Genomic DNA, 20,473 nt, shown 5'->3' with positions numbered 1-20,473 from the left:
CTCTTCCTTCTTTCTCTTCTTTCCTCTCCCACTCTGCGGCACACAGTAGGTCTTCCCTTGACCCCGGGCCTCCCCACCAGCTTTCTTTTTCGCCCGCCCGCTCTACCCGGAACCTCCGCGTGGCGCCAGAACCAGAGAGCCGCCACCTGGGGGCGGAGCCCCGGCGAGGTGAGGGGGCGGGTCCTGGGCGGGTCCGCCCCGAGGCGCGGGGCATGGTGGGAGAGGAAGCAGAGTCCACGCTGCGCAGCGTGGATCATGGCGGGGGTCGCGGAGGCACCGCGCAGCGCGGGACGGAGGTACGTAGCGAGGGGCGTGGGGGCCGCCGCGGCGGATACGTGGGCTCGGCCGTCGCAGGACGCTTGGGGTTCCTTCCTGTCCCCCGCCCTTCTCCCGTTTCGCGGAACGGGAGACTGAGGCCGGGATGGGGGGGAAGGGAGACGGTTCACACCCCCGAGCTTGACCCCGCTCCTGCCTGGAGCCGGGGGAGGAAGAGAGAACCAGCACTGATTAAGCGCTTGCTGTGTGCCAGGCACCAAGGCGCTTCACGGATATCCGCGGTTAGCCTCATTTTACAGACAAGGAAACTGAGGCAGCCAGCGGTCTGGCGACTTTCCGGGCAGGGCCCGCCGCTGGGTAGGGTTTGAGGTCGGATTTGAACTCCAGCCTAGCCGCCCCGGAGAACCCAGGTTCAAATCCTAGCCCAGACCCTTCCGCCCCGATAGACTGGGCAGGCCACTTCTCCTTGGGTCTCAGTTTCCTTATCTGTAAAATGGGAGTGGGGAAGGGGCTGGTGTTCGGACCCCGAGGCCTCTCAAGTCCTTTCCAGCCCTACACCTTCGAGCCAAGCTTTGGGAGAAATGGGCGCCTATAAGGATATTCCAACCAGGTATAAAGTGATGGGGGAGGGGAAGGGGCTAGCAGCTGGGAGGGGGTCTCTTCTGGCAGAATGGGCCTGAGCTGGGGATCGTGAGAGGCTGTTTAACCAAGGGGACTACGGCTAGTAATTAAGGTGATACCGCTTTGCGATTATGATAGGCATTTAATATAATTAGTAATATAATAGGCATATATCATTTCATTTGATCTTCACAGTCCCTGTGTGAGATAAATACTGGGGGTGTTGTCTCCATTTTGCAGTTGTGGAAACTGAGGCCTGGGTGCCTTGTGGAGGTCCGGTTTTCCAGGCTTTTTCCACCAGATCCCCTAAAAGCCATGTGCTGGTCTTTCAGGAAGCTTGCCGAGCTGAGTGTGGATGAGTTCCTCACCTCTGGCTTTGACTCAGAGCTGGACAGTGGGTCGGAGGAGGAAGAAGAGACGTCTCCACCCCCCAAGGGGGCCCAGAGAAGAGTGCAAAGCCTGGCATCTCTGGGGGTGCCCAAGAGGAAGCTGACTGCCCAGGAGGGGCCAGCCCCAAAGTAAGAGATGGGGATATGGGGGGGGGGTTCCCCCCACCATAAGTGGACACACATGGATAGGTCTCTGACCAGTGAAGGTTGCCAAGGATCCTTTCCCTATTTCACCCCAACTTGTTCTTGAGGATATACAGAGACACCATGACCCCAGGCTCATTCTCTGGGCTCTCATCTTGTGTGAGAAAGACCTGCTAATAGCAGGTTCTTGGGCCCTGCTCTCCAGCCATCACTGTGGGCAGTGGGGCCATGCAGACAGATGGCATGGGCACTCATCCTCCCAGGCCCATTCAACAGGCAGCCCTTATCTGGCTTTAAGAGGCTCAAAAGGGCCACCATCCCCAGCATTTACATCGAGAGGATGTGGGGGACATCTTCCACTAGCAGCTTCATGATTGAGGAATGGGAAATAGGTGATAGAAATCTTCTGACCTCGGACTATCTGAAAGTCAGCTTGCTCCCATTTCTCAGGACCACAGACAAGCTCATCCATCTGCATTTACATAAATCTTAGTCTCCTTTACAGTACCCCTAAAAAGTGGCCATGCAGGCTTCCCTTGAAGACTTTCAGTGATGGGGCACTCATTACCTCTCCTGGTAGCCACTGGGGATGTCTCTATTATCAAGCAGTTTCCCCTGCACCTTTCTTTAATTGGCATCCATGGGCCAATGCTGAGGACATATCTCCCGACCCTTCACCTTTTTTATTAAGTTCCTGAGCATGCTCACCAGCTTTTTAATGGCCTGCATAAACCATAGCATCCAGAAGCGGACATGGTGCTCCATATGATGTCTGATCTAGGCAGGGCATAATTTCAGTTACCTCTTCCCAGAAGCCAAGCCTCTCTTGATGTAGCCCAAGATCCCATTAGTTTTCTCAGCTGCCCCATTGATGTCTCTGCTGATGAGATGGAGCTTGGGGGGCACAAGAATTCCCAAATCTTTTTTAGACAAACTGCTTTTTGATCACCCCTCCCCCATCCTATACAGGTGAAGCTGATTTTTGGAATCCGTGTGTAAGATTCTATATTTACCTCTGCTGATTTTGTCTTAATGCATTCGGTCTGCTGAGATTTCTCTGGGTCATCTGCATATTTGATGAGAATAACTTGCTGCCTTTATCCGAATCATTAATAAAAATTTTTAAACAGCACAGAGCTGAATCCAGAGCCCTGGAGCACTAGAAACTTCCAGCTGTGCTTTCCTTGAACAGTTGTTGCAAATGCTTTGAGTGCAGCCCTCAGGCAGTTCTGTGTCTATCTGATTCTCCTCATCTAGCTCCCCACTCTGTCTTCTTCATGAGAATAGTATAGGGTACTTTTTTATTAATCAAATTCGTTGCCAAAATCTAGGTCACAGCTCCAGAGTGATTCTGTGGTCTATGAGGTTTAGCCCTGTCAAAAACAGTGGAAGGGAAATGAGGCTGGTCTGTCATGATCTGCGCTTGCTGAACAAAGGCAGGCTGGCCTGGCTTGTGATGGCTGCCTCCTTTTCTGAATGTCTACCAGGGACGTTCTCAGAGGCTGAAAGAGTAAACTCTGAAAACCCCTGCTTTTCCAGATGTGCTGCTGGCTAGCTGTCTTTTACTGATGAGGTTGATTTTTCAAGTCCTTGGCTTTGGTCTGAAGGGCAGTGTGCCACATTGGAAGTCTGAGGTCCTGGTTTGAATCCCAGCTCTGCCAAGAACTATCTGTGTGACCTGTGGGGTCCTCAGTTTCTTTATCTGTAAGACAGCCTTGAAGACCTCTGATCTCTTGTCACCTCTGACAAGATCAGGTGTCACCTTGCCAGTGTTTGCCAGGCGACAGACAGATGCACCCCGTAGAGGGTTGGGGTGTGACCTGTACCCCAGCTTGGTGTCCATCCTGACCTGCTCTGCCTTTGGTCTCCAGGAAGTTAAGGAAGGGCAAGGCATCCGAGCACAAAGACCAGCTCTCGAGGCTCAAAGACAAGGACCCCGAGTTCTACCAATTCCTTCAGGAAAATGACCAGACGCTCCTGAACTTTGATGACTCGGACAGCTCCGAGGATGAGGACGAGGAGAAGTTCCACACGCTCCCAGACAAGTTGGAGGTGGGGGAGGCTGCAGGCCCCACATTTGCAGGGATGGGGAGGTTGTGAGTGCTGGGTCTCTGGTGCTCATCACTGCCCTGCCTCATACAGGAAGCCAGTGAGGAGGAAGAGGAGGAGCAGAGCATGAGAAAGAGCCGGTCCAAGCGGACCAAACTGACCCTCAAGATGGTGGAGCGGTGGAAACAATCGGCCAAGGTGACGGGGCTGGGGGGCAGTCCAGACAATTCCTACTTGGAGGTCACGTGCCTGTGGCTCCCCACATAGCCTCTTGTCTTCTTGTCTCTGTCTCAGGACCTTCCCCCCATCCTTTGCATCCCCGGGTGCCTGTACAGGTCATTTACTGCCCTGTAAAATGGTGCTATTGAGGAGCAGGGGCCAAGGTACCCTGGAAGCAAACGTTTCCTTGTCACTCAGCGGGTGCTCCATGTCCAAGGCATCACCCTCTAGCCGGTGACTCCTAGTATGTTAAAAGGCAGTTGATACTACATTGTGTAAGGCCTGCAGGGGTCCCCAGGCTATATCCATCTCCTACCTCTGTGCCTTTGCTCAGGTCTTGCCCTTGGCATCTTGGCCTCCAGGCTCTCCTCTCCAAACCAGCTGCCAGAGCCATCTTTTTAAAGTTAATCTAGGCTTTCCTTCTCAGGTTCTCCCTCTTTAGGTTTCTTTTTCCCTCCAGGATTAAATATAGCTCAGCCTTCGAAGCCTTCCATGTTCTGGCTCTGGCCAGCCTTTCTGGACCTGCTGCACTTTCCTCCCCAGGCTGTTTGGGTACCAGAGTGGGAACCCTTCTGCCCATGGAACTGTGTGAATGCCCCCTGACTTCACCCCTCTGTGGGGGGAATCCCCTCCCCCCAGCCAGCTATCTTTAAGAGGTCACCTAGCCCAGCCCTCTTGTTAAGATGCCCAGAGGTCATCCTCTGAGTTCAAATCCAGCCTTAGACACCTACTAGCTGTGTGACCTTGGGCAATTCGCTTCATCACTGTTTGCCTCAGTTTCCTCAACTGCAGAATGGAGATAAAAACAGCATCAACCTCCCCAGTTTGTAGCGAGGGTCCGATGAGGTAATGACTGTGAAGAGCTCAGTGCAGTGCCTGCAGCTGTGTAAGTGTTAGCTGCTGTTGGCCCCGAGAGGGGAGAGGCTCCTTCCAGGCTGTGATGGCCACTCTGTTCTTTCCTGCCCATTCCTAGAAGGCGCTCTCGCCTCGGCTCTTCCACGAAATCCTGCAGGCCTTCCGGGCCGCCGTGTCCACCACCCATGAGGACGAGGATGGTCAAGAGCCCAGCAAGTTCTGGATCACGGACAGTGCAGGTGAGCAGGGTGGGATGGAGGACAGAGCTGGTCATTGTCTTTTCTGTGGGAGCCCCCAGAGTCCCCTGACTTTGTGTGTGTGGCCTGTGCAGTGTTCAATGCCATCATCACCTTCTGCATCCGCGACCTCTTCCCCTGCCTTCAGAACCTGTTGCAGCTGAAGCCACCCAAGGACAGAACCAAGTAAGGCGGACTCTTGTAATGGGGTGGGGGTCGCCTCATGCAGAGCCCTGGGCCCAGACAGGGAGGGAGGGGGTGAGTGACCTTGGGGAAGTGGAAATTCAGATGAATTCTAGACTGGGAGGTGGCCTTCCTCCCTGCTGAGTGGGCACCAGCCTTTCTCTGTCCTTGCTGCAGGTGCATGAGCTCTGTGACTAGACTAGAAACTCTGAGGGCGGGGGCCACTGGCTACCTTCTTGGGTATTTCCAGACCACCCAGCACTGGGCTGGGCACCCCAAGAGCTCTGATAGCTCTGCATCCTGGCCCAGGGGGCCCTGCCTTCTGGCATCTTCGGAGCCACTAGGGTCACACCAGGCCCTGCCTTTGGGAAGACCCTGTGTCTGTGTAGAGGACATCTATGGGTCCCCTGTGTGATGAGGAGGCTTGGTTCTCTCCGTCAGGATGGGTGCTTGGGGTCTGTTGGGGCGGTGAGTGGTCTTAACCCTGAAATACTCCCTTAGCAGCTTCTGGAGAGCAGACAGGGAGCCTTTAGGGTGTGCCCCCTGCCATCGGAGTTTCTAGTTTAGTCAAAGGGATTGGATGTAGGGTAGAACAGAGCCAGGTTCTGGAGGGAGCTGGAGAAGTTTGGAGGGTGATGAGGGGCTCAGGGTGGCTGGAGCTACTGTGGAGAGGCCTACCTCTGACTCTTCTTTCCTGAGTGACAGTCACTTTGCTACTGTGAACGTCAGTTTCCTCTTCTGTAAAATGGGTCTGATACCTTTCACATGGGTTGGTAGTTGTAAGATTCAAGTTAAGACAACATATGTAAAGCACTTTGCAAACCTTAAAGGCTCTAAACAGGAACCTGGTTTTCCTTAGTTGGGGAAGGCATCTGTAGGCAAAGAAGGTTCCTTGTAAAGATGGACAGGCTCCTGAGAAGTCTGGTGCCCGCTTCCTGCTGTCTCCTTGCCGAGCTCCCCCAGGCCTGCCTCTCGTCACTTCCTACCCTTTGAGTGACCTCTCTCATCCACTTGGCTTACTGAAATCCCACCCATCTTGCCAGGCCTATCTTGAGCTCTGTCTTCTCCCTGAAGCCTTCCCTCAGGCACTTTGGGATGTCCCAGCCTTCGCCATCTGTGCCACCTACCCTTACCCTGCATTGTTGGTACTGTGCTTGCATGTTCTATGTCCGTGACTAGATCCTAAGCTCCCTGTTATTACAGGCCCTGCATTGGACCCCACGTACTTCCCCGCAGCACTTGGCAGTGCCGCACATGTAGTAGTCACTGAATGCTGGTGATTTGGGAGGTCTCAGCAAGCCAGACCATAGAGCTTTGGCCTAGCCTGCAAGCAGTGTGAAGCCATTGCCATTTGCGTGCTAGATGCATTTAACTTTTTATTTAAATGTGAACATTTTTGTATTTTTTCAATTATCTGTAAAAACAATTGAAAAAATTTTTTTAAACCTTGAGTTCCAAATTCTCTCCTTCCTCTCCCCCTCCTTGAAAAGGCAAGCAATTTACTATAGATTATGTGTGCAGTCATGCAAAACAATTCCATATTAGCCATGTTGTAAAAGAAAACAGACCAAAAAAAACCCCAAGAAAAATAAAGTTAGAAAGTATACTTTGATTTGCATACTGGCTCCATTAGCTCTCTGTTTGAAGGTAAATAGCATTTTTCATCCTAAGTGCTTGGGAATTGTCTTGGATCATCATATTGCTGAGAATAGCTAAGTCATTCAGAATTGATCATCATTACACTATTGTTGTCACTCTATAGAATGTTCTGGTTCTGCTCTCTTCACGTTATTTCAGTTTGTGTAAGTCTTTTCAGGTTTTTCAGAAAGTATCCTGCTTGTCATTTCTTAGAGCACAATAGTATTCCATCACAGTCATATACCACAATTTGTTGAGCTGTTCTGCAGTTGATGCACATCCCCTCAATTTCCAATTCTTTGTCGCCATAAAAAGAGCTATTATAAATTTATTGTACGTATTTGTCTTTGGTTGCTTTAGGGTACAAGTCTAGTAATGGTACTCCTGGATCAAAGAGTATGCACAGTTTTATAGCCCTTTGGGCATGGTTCCAAATTGCTCTCCAGAGTATTTGAATCAGTTCACAACTCCACCAATAGTACATTAGTGTCCTGATTTTCCCACATCCCCTCCAGCATTTGCTATTTTCCTTTTCTTTCATGTTAGCTAATCTAATAGCTATTAGATTGTACCTCAAAGTTGCTTTAATTTGCATTTCTCTAATTAATAGTGATTTAGAGCATTTTTTCATATGACTATAGATAGCTTTGCTTTCTTCTTCTGAAAACTGCCTGTTCATGTCCTTTGACCATTTATCACTTGGGGGGTGACTTATATTCTTATAAATTTGACCCAGTTCTCCACATATTTGAGAAATCAGAGAAATCTGTTACAAATCTTTTTGTCCACTCTCCTGCTTCCCTTCTAATCTTGGCGTCGTTGGTTTTGTTTGTGCGAAACCTTTTCAATTTAATGTAATCAAAATCCCACAATGCCCTCTTTCTCTTGTTTGGTCCTCAGTTCTTCCCTTATCCAGAGATCTATGGCACAAATTATTTCATGCTCCCCTAATTTGTGTATGGTATCACCTGTTAGGTCTAAATCATTTTGACCTTGTCTTGATATACAGTATGAGATGTTGGTCTGTGCCTAGTTTCTGTCATACTCTTTTCCAGTTTTCCCAGCTGCTTTTCTCAAAAAGTGAGTTCTTATCCAGAAGCTGGAGTCTTTGGGTTTCTCAAACACTACATTATTATGGTTGTTTACTATTGTGTACTATGTACCTAATCTATTCCACTGATCCACTGCTCTGTTTCATAGCTAGTATCAGATTGTTTTAGTGTTTACTGCTTTATAATACAGTTTGAGATCTGGTATTGGTGGAACCCCTTCCTTCACTTTTTTTTTCATTGATTTCCTTTATATTCTTAACTTTCTGTTCTTTTTCTTTTTTAATTAAATTATTTGTTTTCAGTTTTCTACAATCACTTCCATAAGTCTTAGATTTTCTCCCCCTCCTTACTCCCTCCCTCCCTGAGATAGCATGCATTCTTTTATGGGTTCCACACATACATTCTTATTAACCACATTTTCACATGAGTCATGTTGCATAGAAGAATTAAAATGAATGGGGGGAAACCATGAGAAAAAACAAACCAAAACATAACACAAGAGAAAATATTCAGCTTCACTCTGCATTCCAATTCCACAGTTCTTTCTCTGGATGTGGATGGCATTTTGCCTCAAGAGTTCTTTGGGAATGTTTTAGGTCCTTGCATTGCTGTGAAGGGCTTAGTCTACCAGAAACAGTCCTCGCACACTGTACAAAGTCCTCCTGGTTCTGCTCTTTTCACTCAGCATGAGTTCATCTAAGTCCTCCCAGGCCTCTCTGAAGTCTTCTTGTTCATCATTTCTTAGGGCACAATAGTATTCCATTACATTCATATACCACAATTTATTCAGCCATTCCCCAATTGGTGGACATCCCCTTGATTTCTAGTTCTTGGCCACCACAAAAAGAGCTGCTATAAATATTTTTGTACATATGGGATCTTTTCCCATTTCTATGATCTCTTTGGGATATGGTCCTAGAAGCCATATTGCTGGGTCAAAGAGTATGCACATTTTTGCAGCCCTTTGGGCATAGTTCCAAATTGCTCTCCAGAATAGTTGGATCAGCTCACAGCTCCACCAACAATGAATTAGTGTTCCAACTCTCCCATGTCCTCTCCAATATCCATCATCTTCCTGTTCTGTCATGTTAGCCAATCTGATAGGTGTGATGTGGTTCCTCAAGAGTTGTTTTGATTTGCATTTCTCTAATCAATAGTGACTTAGAGCATTTTTTCATATGACTATAGATAGCTTTAATTTCTTTCTCTGAAAACTGCCTGTTCATATGCTTTGACCATTTATCACTTGGGGAATGACTTGTATTCTTGTGCATTTGACTCAGTTCTCTGTATAATTTTAGAAATGAGGCCTTTATCACAGATACTAGTTGCAAAAATTCTTTCCCAGTTTTCTGCTTCCCTCCTAATCTAGGTTACATTGGGTTTGTTTGTGCAAAAACTTTTCAATTTAATGTAATCAAAATTATCCATTTTGTACTTCATATTGTTCTCTATCTCTTTTTGGGTCATAAATTTCCCCATTCTCCATAAATCTGACAAATACACTATTCTTTACTCCCCTAATCTGTTTATGGTATCAAGCTTTATACCTAGACCATTTGGACTTTATTTTTGTGTACGGTGTCAGGCATTGGTCTATGCCCAGTTTCTGCCACACAGATGACCTTTTGTTCTTTCTGATGAATTGTGCTAATTTTTTTTTTAGCTCTGCAAAATAATTTTTTGGTAGTTTGGTATGGCATTGAATAAATTTAATTCAGGTAGAAATGTCATTTTTATTCTATTGGCTTAGCTTCCCCATGAGAAATTAATATTTTTCCAGTTGTTTAGATGTGGCTTTATTTGTATGAAATGTTTTATAATTGTGCTCATATAGCTCCTGGATTTGTCTTAGCAAAGTATTTTATGTTGTCTCCAGTTATTTTAAATGGAATTTTTCTGTCTCTTGCCTCTGGACTTTGTTGGTCATATATAGAAATGCTGATGATTTATGGAGGTTTATTTTATATCCTACAACTTTGCTAAAGTTGTTCATTATTTCAAGTAGTGTTTTAGTTGATTCTCTAAGTATACCATCGTATCATCAGCGAGGAGTGATCACTTTGTTTCCTCGTTGCCTATTCTAATTCCTTCCATTTCTTTTTCTTCTTATTGCTAAAGCTAACATTTCTAGCACAGTATCGAAGGATAGTGGTGATCATGGCCACCCTGATCTTATTGGGAACACTTCTCACTCATCACCACCGTTACGTAGAATGCTTGCCGATGGTTTTAGGTAGACGTTACTTATCATTTTAAGGAAAATTCCATTTATTCCTATGCACTAGTGTTTTTAATGGGAATAAGTGTTGTATTTTGTCAAAAGCCTTTTCTGCGTCTCTTGATCATAATATGATTTTTGTTGCCTTTGTTATTGATACGGTCAACTATGTTGATAGTTTTCCTAACATTGAACCAGCCCTGCATTCTTAGTGTAAGTCCTACCTGGTCATAGTATATGTAATCTTGGTGATATATTACTGTCATCTCCTTGCCAGTATTTTATTTAAGATTTTTACATCAGTATTTACTAGGGAAATTGGTCTATAGTCTTCCTTTTCTGTTTTTGCTCTTCCTGGTTTAGGTATCAGAACCATATCTGTGTTATAAAAGGAGTTTGATAGTACTCCTTTGCCTCCTTCCAAATAGTTTATTTAGTGTTGGAAGTAATTGTTCTTTGAATGTTTGGTACAATTCACTTGTGAATCCATCCAGTCCTGGGAATTTTTTCTTTGAAGTTTATTGGTGAGCTGTCCCAATTTATTTATTTAAGATTTTAATTTTAAGATTTAAGATTTTATTTCCTCTTCTGTTAATCTGGGCCATTTATATTTTTGTAAATATTCATCCATTTCAGTTAGATTGTTAGATTTATTGGTATATAATTGGGCAAAATAGCTCCTAATAATTACTTTAATTTCATCTTCATTGATAGTGAATTCATCCTTTTCATTTTTTGATACAGGTGATTTGATTTTCTTTTTTTTTTTTTAAATCACATTAACCACATTATTTTATTGGCTTTTTTCATAAAACCAGTTCCTACTTTTACTTATTGGTTCAGTGGTTTTCTTTTCATTTTATTATTTCAAAATTATTTTCAATATTAGTATTTGAATTTCAGGATTTCCTATTTGGTATTTAATTGGGGAATTTAAAACTTGTTCTTTTTCTCATTTCTTTGGTTGCATGCCCAATTCATTGATCTGCTCTTTCACTATTTTATTGATATAAGTATTTAGAGATATAAATTTTCCCCTAAGTACTGCTTTGGCTATATCCCATAAATTTTGGTATCGTATTGTTGTCATTCTCTTTAATGAAATTATTTATTGTTTCTATGATTGGTTCTTTAACCCACTCATTCTTTAGGATTTGATTATTTCGTTTCTAGTTAATTTTTAATTCATTTCCATAGCCCGTAATTTTTATTGCATTAGTATCTGAGAAGGATTCATATAATATTTCTGCTTTTCAGCATTTGGTTGTGAGGTTTTTAAGTCCTAACACATAGTCAGTTTTTCTGTAGGTGCCACGTATTGCTGAGAAAAAGGTATATCCCTTTCTGTTCCCATTTATTTTTCCTCAGAGGTCTTTCTGGAGAATTTCTTTTCATCTCCTTAACTTCTTCCTTGTTTTATATTTGTTTGTTTTTTGAAAGATTTATATAGTTCTTAGAGGGGAAAGCTGGTTTCCCTTTAGTATAGTTTTACTATCTATTTCCTTCTGTAATTCATTTAATTTTTCCTTTAAGAATTTGGATGCTATGCCATTTGATACATACATGTTTAGTATTGATATTACTTTGTTGTCTCTGGTACCTTTTAGTAAAATGTAATTTCCTGACCTATTTCTGCTTTGTCTAGGTCAGGATTGCTACCCCTGCTCTTTTCACTCAGCTGAAGTGTAGTAGATTCTGCTCCAACCTCTTACCTTTACTCTGTGTGTGCCTCAGCTTCAAGTGTGTGTTGTAAACAACATTTTGTAGTATTCTGGTTTTTCATCCTGTTATCTGCTTCTGTTTTATGGATGAGTTCATCCCATTCACATTGACAGTTATGGTTACAGTTTATTTGTTTCCATCCTATTTTTTCCCCATTTATCCTTCTCTCTCTTCTTTTACCCTGTCCTTCCTTAAAAGTTATTTTGCTTCTGTCCACTGCCTTCTCCAATCTGCCTTCCCTTTTATCAGGCCTTCCCCTTCTCCTATTTTTTTCCCCTCCTAGGGGCAGCTAGATAGTGCAGTGGATAGAGCACCAGTGCAGGAGTCAGGAGGACCTGAGTCAAATCTCACCTCAGACACTTGCCACTCACTAGCAGTGTGACCTTGGGCAAGTCACTTAACCCCAACTGCCTCATCCTGGGTCATCTCCAGTCATCCTGATGAATATCTGGTCACTGGATTCAGAGGGCTCTGGAGGAGAAGTGAGGCTGGTGCCCTGCACAGCCCTCCCTCACTCAAAACAAAGTCAAGTGCAAGTCATGTCATCATTTCTTTGGTGTCTTGGCCTTCTTCGGCAGTGAAGGGTGACCACACACACGCACATTTCCCTCCCCTTCTGCTTACCCTTAGGATAAAATAGATTTCTGTTACCGAGTGTGTATGTTATTCTTTGAGTCAATTCCAATAAGAGTAAGAACAAAATGTTGCCCCCTCTATCTTTTCCTCTACTATAAAAGCACTTCTTTTCCTGTCTCTTTTATGTGAGATAATTTACCCCATTCTGCCTCTCCCTTCCCCCTTTTCCCAGTGCATTCCTCTTTCTCACCCCTTAATTTTCTTTTTTTTGAGATCATCCCATCATAGTCAACTGAAACCTATGCCCTCTGATTTTGTATACTTCTAACTGCCCTAATAACAAGAACATTCTTAGGAATTACAAGTATCATCTTTCCAAGCAGGAAAGTAAACAGTTTCACTTCATTGAATCCCTTGTGAGTTTTCCTTGATGCTTTCTTGAAATAGGATGTCTAGGTTCTTTTTTTTGATTGTGGCTTTCAGGTAGTCCAGAAATTCTTAAACTTTCTCTCCTTGATCTATCTTCCAGGTCATTTGTTTTTCCAGTGAGATAGTTCACATTTCCTTCAATTCTTTCATTCTTTTGATTTTGCTTTATTGTTTCTTAATGTGTGATGGAGTCATTAGTTTCCACTTGCCCAATTCTAATTTTTAAAGAATTATTTTCTTCAGTGAACTTTTGTATTTCCTTTTCCATTTGGTCAATCGTACTTTTAAAGTTGTTACTTTAGTATTTTTTTTGTACCTCCTTTGCTAAGTTGTTGACTCTTTTTTAATGATTTTCTTGCATCACTCTCATTTCTTTTTCCAATTTTTCCTCTCTTATTTGGTCTTTAAAATTGTTTTTGAGGTTCTCTGGGAATTGGTTTTTTGGGGGGAGGGTTTTTGTCATTTCTTTTTTTTTTTTTTTTTTTTTTTTTATTAAATTTATTTATTTAACTTTTAACATTCATTTTCACAAAATTTTGGGTTACAAATTTTCTCCCCTTTTATCCCCTCCCCCCCCAAACACCAAGCATTCTAATTGCCCCTATGACCAATCTGCTCTCTCTTCTATCATCCCTCTCTGCCCTTGTCTCCATCTTCTCTTTTGTCCTGTAGGGCCAGATAGCTTTCTATACCCCTTTACCTGTTTTTCTTATTTCCTAGTGGCAAGAACATTACTCGACAGTTGATCCTAACACTTTGAGTTCCAACTTCTCTTCCTCCCTCCCTCCCCACCCCTTCCCTTTGGAAGGCAAGCAATTCAATATAGGCCATATCTGTGTAGTTTTGCAAATGTCTTCCATAATAGTTGTGTTGTATAGGACTAACTATATTTCCCTCCATCCTATCCTGTCCCCCATTACTTCTATTCTCTTTTGATCCTATCCCTCCCCATGAGTGTCGACCTCGAATTGCACTCTCCTCCTCATGCCCTGCCTTCTATCATCCCCCCCACCCTGCTTGTCCCCTTATCCCCCACTTTCCTGTATTGTGAGATAGGTTTTCCTACCAAAATGAGTGTGCACTTTATTCTTTTCTTTAGTGGAATGTGATGAGAGTAGACTTCATGTTTTTCTCTCACCTCCCCTCTTTATCCCTCCACTAATGAGTCTTTTGATTGCCTCTTTTATGAGAGATAATTTGCCCCATTCAATTTCTCCCTTTCTCTTCCCAATATATTTCTCTCTCACTGCTTGATTTCATTTTGTTTTAAAGATATGATCCCATCCTATTCAATTCACTCTGTGCACTCTGTCTCTATGTATGTGAGTGTGTGTGCATGTGTAATCCCACCCAGTACCCAGATACTGAAATGTTTCAAGAGTTACAAATATTGTCTTTCCATGTAGGAATGTAAACAGTTCAGCTTTAGTAAGTCCCTTATGACTTCTCTTTGCTGTTCACCTTTTCATGGTTCTCTTCATTCTTGTGTTTGAAAGTCAAATTTTCTTTTCAGCTCTGGTCTTTTCATCAAGAATACTTGAAAATCCTCTATTTCATTGAGAGACCATTTTTTCCCCTGAAGTATTATAGTGAGTTTTGCTGGGTAGGTGATTCTTGGTTTTAGTCCTAGTTCCTTTGACTTCTGGAATATACTGTTCCATGCCCTTCGATCCCTTAATGTAGAGGCTGCTAGATCTTGTGTTATCCTGATTGTATTTCCACAATACTTGAATTGTTTCTTTCTAGCTGCCTGCAGTATTTTCTCCTTGACCTGGGAACTCTGGAATTTGGCCACAATGTTCCTAGGAGTTTCTCTTTTTGGATCTCTTTCAGGCGGTGTTCTGTGGATTCCTTGAATATTTATTTTGCCCTCTGGTTCTAGAATCTCAGGGCAGTTTTCCTTGATAATTTCATGAAGGATGATGTCTAGGCTCTTCTTTTGATCATGGCTTTCAGGTAGTCCCATAATTTTTAAATTGTCTCTCCTGGATCTATTTTCCAGGTCTGTTGTTTTTCCAATGAGATATTTCACATTATCTTCCATTTTTCCATTCTTCTCTCTTTGTTCTGTGATTTCTTGGTTTTGCATAAAGTCATTAGCCTCCATCTGTGCCATTCTAATTTTGAAAGAACTATTTTCTTCAGTGAGCTTTTGAATCTCCTTTTCCATTTGGCTAATTCTGCTTTTGAAAGCATTCTTCTCCTCATTGGCTTTTTGAACCTCTTTTGCCAATTGAGTTAGGCTAGTTTTTAAGGTGTTAATTTCTTCAACATTTTTTTGGGTCTCCCTTAGCAGGGAGCTGATCTGCTGTTCATGCTTTGACTTCATGTCTCTCATTTCTCTTCCCAGCTTTTCCTCCACCTCTCTAACTTGATTTTCAAAATTCTTTTTGAGCTCTTCCATGGCCTGAGCCCATTGGATGGGCTGGGACACAGAAGCCTTGATTTCTGTGTCTTTGCCTGATGGTAAGCATTGTTCTTCCTCATCAGAAAGGAAGGGAGGAAATGCCTGTTCGCCAAGAAAGTAACCTTCTATAGTCTTATTTCTTTTCCCTTTTCTGGGCATTTTCCCAGCCAGTGACTTGACCTCTGAATATTTTCCTCACACCCACCTCACCTCCTGATCCTCCCAGCCCGTGTTTGTGGTCTGAGATTCAAATGCTGCTTCCAGCCTCAGGGCTTTTGGCGGGGGCAGGGCTGCTATTCAGTATGAGATTATGATCTGGTGCTGAGATCGGGGCAGGGCCACCTCTCAGGCTCAGTTCCCTCAGGGGGTTTATGCGCAGACCTTCCGCAATGGATTCAGGCTCCCGCCCGCTTGGGGAGCCCTTGTCTGCAGTCGCCTCTCAGCTTCTACCTCCCGGGGGGGGGCCTGAATTATGGGGGCACCCCACTCCCCTCTCGACCCGCCAAAGAGACTCTCTCACCCACCCCTGTCACCTGTGGGTGGAGGGACTTGTGCGGCCGCTGGAGATCCCGTCCCTGAAGCCTGCTCGGATCTGTTTCTCTCGGTGCCGCAGCCGTGGCCGCAGCAGGTCTGGGCTGGGCTTTGTGTCTGCAGCGCGACGGACCTTTTGCGAGAGGTTTGCAGATCCCTCTGTGGGTGGAGGGACCCGCGTGGCCGCTGGAGATACTGTCTGTGAAGCCTGCTTGGATCTTTTCCTCTCGGTGCCGCGGCCGCGGCAGGGCTGCACTCAGCTCCCAGTCCCGGCGCCCAGTCCGCAGCGCGAAGGACCCCCCGCGAGAGGTTTGCAGGTCTCTCTGGAACAGAAATCTCCCTCGCTCCAATGTTCCGGGGCCTCTGGGTGCGGAATTCGCCGTGAGTTACTTCCCTGTAGCCATTCTATGGGTTGTGGGTTCAGAGCTATGTGTATGTGCGTCTTTCTACTCCGCCCCCGTTTTTGTCATTTCTTATCACCGTAATGGTTTTGTGTGTTCAGGTTCTTTTTTGTTATTGTTTGCTCATTTTTTTCTAGCCTGTTTCTTGACTTTTAACATTATGTTACAAGTTGGGCTTTGCTCCCCAGGTGAAGGGGACACTTCAGGTTTTTCAAGCTGCTGTTTTCAGAGCTAGTTCTGTGGGTCTATAAGTTTTCAGTTGTTCCAGGGTGGTATGATCTAAGGAGAGGTGTAGTCCTGCTCTCCTGGCCTGTGCTCTGGTCCTTAAGTGACCACAAGCACTCTTTTCTGCTCTGGAACTGTGATGAGGGCTTCCTGCTTCCTATAGTGCCCCTCCTCAACCTGGGGCTGTGACTAGAACTTGCCAGCCAAGGCAGTGGACCAGGAGCTACAGAAGCTGATGCAGCTGCCCTCATGGTAGCTGCTGGCTCACCGGTCACAGCCTGTGTAGGACTGTACTCCACTCTCACCCCAGTGAGACAGACCTTTCCTGTTGCCCTTCCAAGTCATCTTGGGCCGGAAGATTGTTCCACTCTGTCGTTTTGTGGGTTCTGCTACTGTAGAATTTGCTTTGAGGCATTATTTTAAAGTTTTTGGGAAGGGAATTTGGAAGTAGTCAGGAGAACCACTGCCTTAACCCCCTCCCCCCCCCATTTTGGCTCTACTGCACCAGACTCCAGTTGGTGGTCTTCAGCATAGATTAGAGAGGGGTCAGCTGGAGGTAGCCTCCTCAGTACAGTGTGGGGATGAGGGGACTTGGGGCCTGGCATTTATTAAGCAGCTGCTTACTACATGCCAAGCACTTGCTACATGTGCTAGGCACAAGGGACACAAAGGCATGACTTTAGAGGGCTTGTGTTCAGTGAGCTTCATGATCTAGAACTAGAGGGGTCAATGCCTGTCATTTTACAGATGGAGAAACTGAGGCTCAAACAGGGATTGGCCAACCTGAGGGAGTGTCCACGGGGGTGCAACCCCAGCTGGCAGGTGCCCCCTTTTGCATTGAGAGAGCCCCCAGATTTCTGGTTGGCTAGGCTGTGAGCAGAGGGACATGCAGGTCATCGAGTTGGGGGGAGAGGTCAGGGCTTGGGGCTGTCTAGAGAGGAAATGACTCCTCATTTGGAAGGGAACAGCCTTGCTGAGGAGAGGATGGACAACCTCCCAGCAAGGGCTATCCCCTGGAAAGAGGCCTCAGCATTGTTCTGCTTGGCCCATGGGTAGAGCGAGGACTGATGGGTAGAAAGGTGGATTTTAGGTGGAAGGGGCTGCCCTGAGAGGCTGGGAAGAGTATGCTCCCTCGCTGGAGGTCTTCAGGCAGAAGCTGGCCCCTTCCAGGTCTGTGACAGTGAGTGAGTTCCCCTAGGGCAGGAAGGGGCAGGAGGACCAGGAGAAGAAGAAGAGGAGGAGGGGAAAGGGGGGGGATGGGTCACAGGGCTGTCTCTAGTTAAGATGGCCTGGGAGAGTTCAAGCAGGACGCCAGGCCCTGGGAGGGCTGCTGCAATGTGCCTGCCCAGTGCTGAGTCCTGGGAATCCAAAGACAGTGAATGAGCCCTTGCCCTCAAGAAGCTGACATTCTAGTGGGGAAGACAGCCTGGGCCCCTCTGAGTGGAGCAGACTGAATCTCAGGAGATTAAACACCAAGTAATTCGATGGGAACTTGTTTGAGAAGGAGGCCCTGCCAGTGCCGGGGTGGGAGTGAGGGAGGCTTGGGGAGGGCTTCATATATAGGCTGATGCTTTAACTGCTTCTGAGGAATGAGCTTTGATGGTAGCTCAAGCATGGGAGAGTTGAAGGGGCTTGCCCAGGGTCACACAGCTAGGCAGAATTTGAACTTAGGGCTTCCTGGCTTTCTCTCCACTGTGGCACTTATAATATGGCACTTAGTGCTCATTGAGTTAAATTCTTCTGGGCTCTCATATCTGAGAAGGATGACTGTGGGCCAAGGATGTCCCTCTGAGATCCCCCCCAGCTCTTGGCTTGGGAGGAGAGGAGATAGTGGTATTCTGCTTACATGGCCGTCCAGGCTGGCTGTGTAACAGGCTGAGGTAGCGAGCTTCCGGATGTTGGCAGGGTTCTAACATGCTTCTCCCTGTGATGTGTCTCTGCGAGCTCAGCCTCTCAGGGGCCTTCCAGCTCTTGGGATTTGGGGTCCACACTTGGCCTTCTTTGACCCCTTGCCTGATCCAGAGAATCATCTGAGGGGAAGGCCTGAAGATGGGGGTGGGGGGATCCTGGTGCTGCCTGCCCTATAGGAGGTGAGTCCTCTGAGGGCCGGACTACTTTTTATTTTCTTTGTACCAAGCACAGAGCCTAGAACCTGGTAAATATTAAGAAAATTTTTTTAAATTTATACCTGGTGAACATTTAAGAAGTTTGTTCATTGGCTGACTGACTAGAATCAGGGGACCTGGATTTAAATCCTGCCTCTGATGCTTACTGTCTGTGCGAACTTGAGCAAGTCCTGACCTCCCGGAGCCTCAGTTTCTTCATTTGTAAAAGGAGGGCGTCAGCCTCTCAGGTCCATTTCAGGTCTGATTCTGCCATCCCCTGGAGAGATCTCCAGTGCTAAGGCTCCAGGGTCAGGCGTAAGGAGCTGTTGTTTGGGCAGAGGTAGCTCAGGCTGGAGAGGGGTGAGCCCTCCATCTGGGTGTGGGGAGTGGGTACCACGTGGAGGCTTCCAGCCATTCCTCTGCAGTTGCTCTTTGATGGATTTAGGCACAGAGAGAGGGAGAATTGGCCCCATCCTGGGGTACAGGGCATCCAGGCAAACAGAGATACCCCTAGGGATCATTACAGTCTCTCAACTGAGTTCAAGAACTTGACTTGGTCTGTGCAGGTTGTGGGGAGGCCTGGTGAGATGGGAACCCTGCCTGGGACGGCCGGAAGGTGAGCCAGCGTGGGGAGGGGGTAGCTGCATGAAGACAGGCGGGGTGATGGCCAGACATCTCAGCTGTCACGTTCAGGGCATCACAGTTCAATCCACCAAGCATATATTCAACACCTCCTGTGTGCCAGGCACCATGCCCAATGCTGGAGATAGCCTGTGAAAACGGTGCCTGCACTTAGGGAGCTGAGATTCTTCCAGAGGGAGGCAGCCTGGGGAGATGAGTGTAATCACTCATGAGATCTTGAGAGGCCTTCCTAAGAGAAGCATCGCTGGAGGCAGAGGGCACATGGCAGGCAAGGAAGCAAGCCAGTTTGTCTGCAACATGGGCGCTTAGGCCCATGGGGCTCTGCTGCCGGGGGAGGGGCAGGGGCACCCGGGGCTTCAGGGAATTGCTTTTGGGGCCTAGTCCAGGGAAGGGTGAGTCAGAGGGCACTGAGTCCATTCCATTTGAAGATAGGGTATAGGAATGGGGACATGTCCAGGCTGGAGAAGAGCAGGGGTCCAGAGGGGAGAACTGAGAGCAGAGGGCGGGGTTCAAGGAGCACTTGAGAGGCGGGCTGGCCTAACTGGGCCCTGGTCCTCTCCTGAGGGATGGGAGCCCATGAGGGATCCAGGATCTGAGGCTCAGGGACAGACTGGGAGCTGGCCAATGGACATCAGGTTGTGAAGGCCACTGGCTACAGGGCTGGTCTCGTGATGTAGATTACATGTGTGCAATCACATGAAACATTTCCATGCTGTTTGTCCTTTGTGGAGGACCAATGACATCACAAGGTGATGTCTTGACTTGTGCATGAATTGGAGTTGAGTGAGGCAGAGCCGCAGAATGGGCAACCTTGCCCTCTCCTCCAGACGGGCCAAACCAGGTTGAGAGTAACCAAGGGGTCTCAAACCCATTGGTGAGTTAGGGGAGTTCTACCCCAAGCATGTGAAGACTTCCTCTGGTGGAATGGGTGGATGATAACAATTTGTTCCAACGGCCATGAAGGCAGATGAAGCAGGTGATGTGGAGCGCTTAGAGCTTGGTTAGACACGGAAGATACCAAGGTCATCCACTGCATCCTGAGCCGTTGCCAGACGTCTTGACTGTCCTGCCACTGGACTATGATGACTGGAGGAGAGAGTGAGGCTGACGACTTCGTGCAGCTCTGCCTCACTTAAATCCAATTTATGCACGAATCGAAAGAAATCTGTGGTAGAGCATTCCGAGCTCATATTGGTCTGATCAGCCATAGTCAGACACACTGAAATCTCATGGTGATTTCATTTTGGTCCTCTTTGAGAATGAAGGACAACAGCCAACCAAACCGAGTCCTGTGGTAGGACAGAGGTCAGGGATGCAGTGGGCAGTGAAGCAGCATGGTGGGTAGAGCACTGGGCCTGTAGTCAGAGATAGCTGAGTTCCAGGTCTGGCCTCAGAGCCTTCCTAGCTGGGGCATCCCGGGTGAGTCACTTCTTTCCATATTAATCATGTTACGAAAGAAAACAGACCAAGAAAACACCCACCACAAGAAGAACCAAGTGAAAACTAGTGTGCTTCAGTCTGCATTCAGACTCCATCAGTTTTTCTTCTGGAA

The 20,473-nt window shown here is 46.4% G+C and overlaps 1 protein-coding gene across 2 annotated transcripts in view; it reads left to right on the top strand.

Annotated features, from left to right (window-relative positions):
* The first annotated feature begins 189 nt into the window (after positions 1 to 189).
* Positions 190 to 20,473, top strand: part of NOC2L (NOC2 like nucleolar associated transcriptional repressor) — a 42,107-nt gene continuing 21,823 nt past the window's right edge. Inside the window, exons 1-6 of one of the 2 annotated variants that reach the window (XM_072608421.1) lie at positions 190 to 296; positions 1,230 to 1,415; positions 3,302 to 3,482; positions 3,573 to 3,677; positions 4,672 to 4,792; positions 4,885 to 4,975. In XM_072608421.1, the coding sequence (XP_072464522.1) occupies positions 256 to 296; positions 1,230 to 1,415; positions 3,302 to 3,482; positions 3,573 to 3,677; positions 4,672 to 4,792; positions 4,885 to 4,975 (725 nt within the window). In that variant the 5' untranslated portion in view covers positions 190 to 255. The other variant, XM_072608422.1, reaches the window with a different exon arrangement.

Source organism: Notamacropus eugenii, chromosome 5, assembly GCF_028372415.1.
Source record: "Notamacropus eugenii isolate mMacEug1 chromosome 5, mMacEug1.pri_v2, whole genome shotgun sequence".
Lineage (NCBI taxonomy): Eukaryota > Metazoa > Chordata > Mammalia > Diprotodontia > Macropodidae > Notamacropus > Notamacropus eugenii.
Note: the sequence above shows the minus strand (reverse complement) of the source record. Positions and strands in the feature narration are given on the sequence as shown.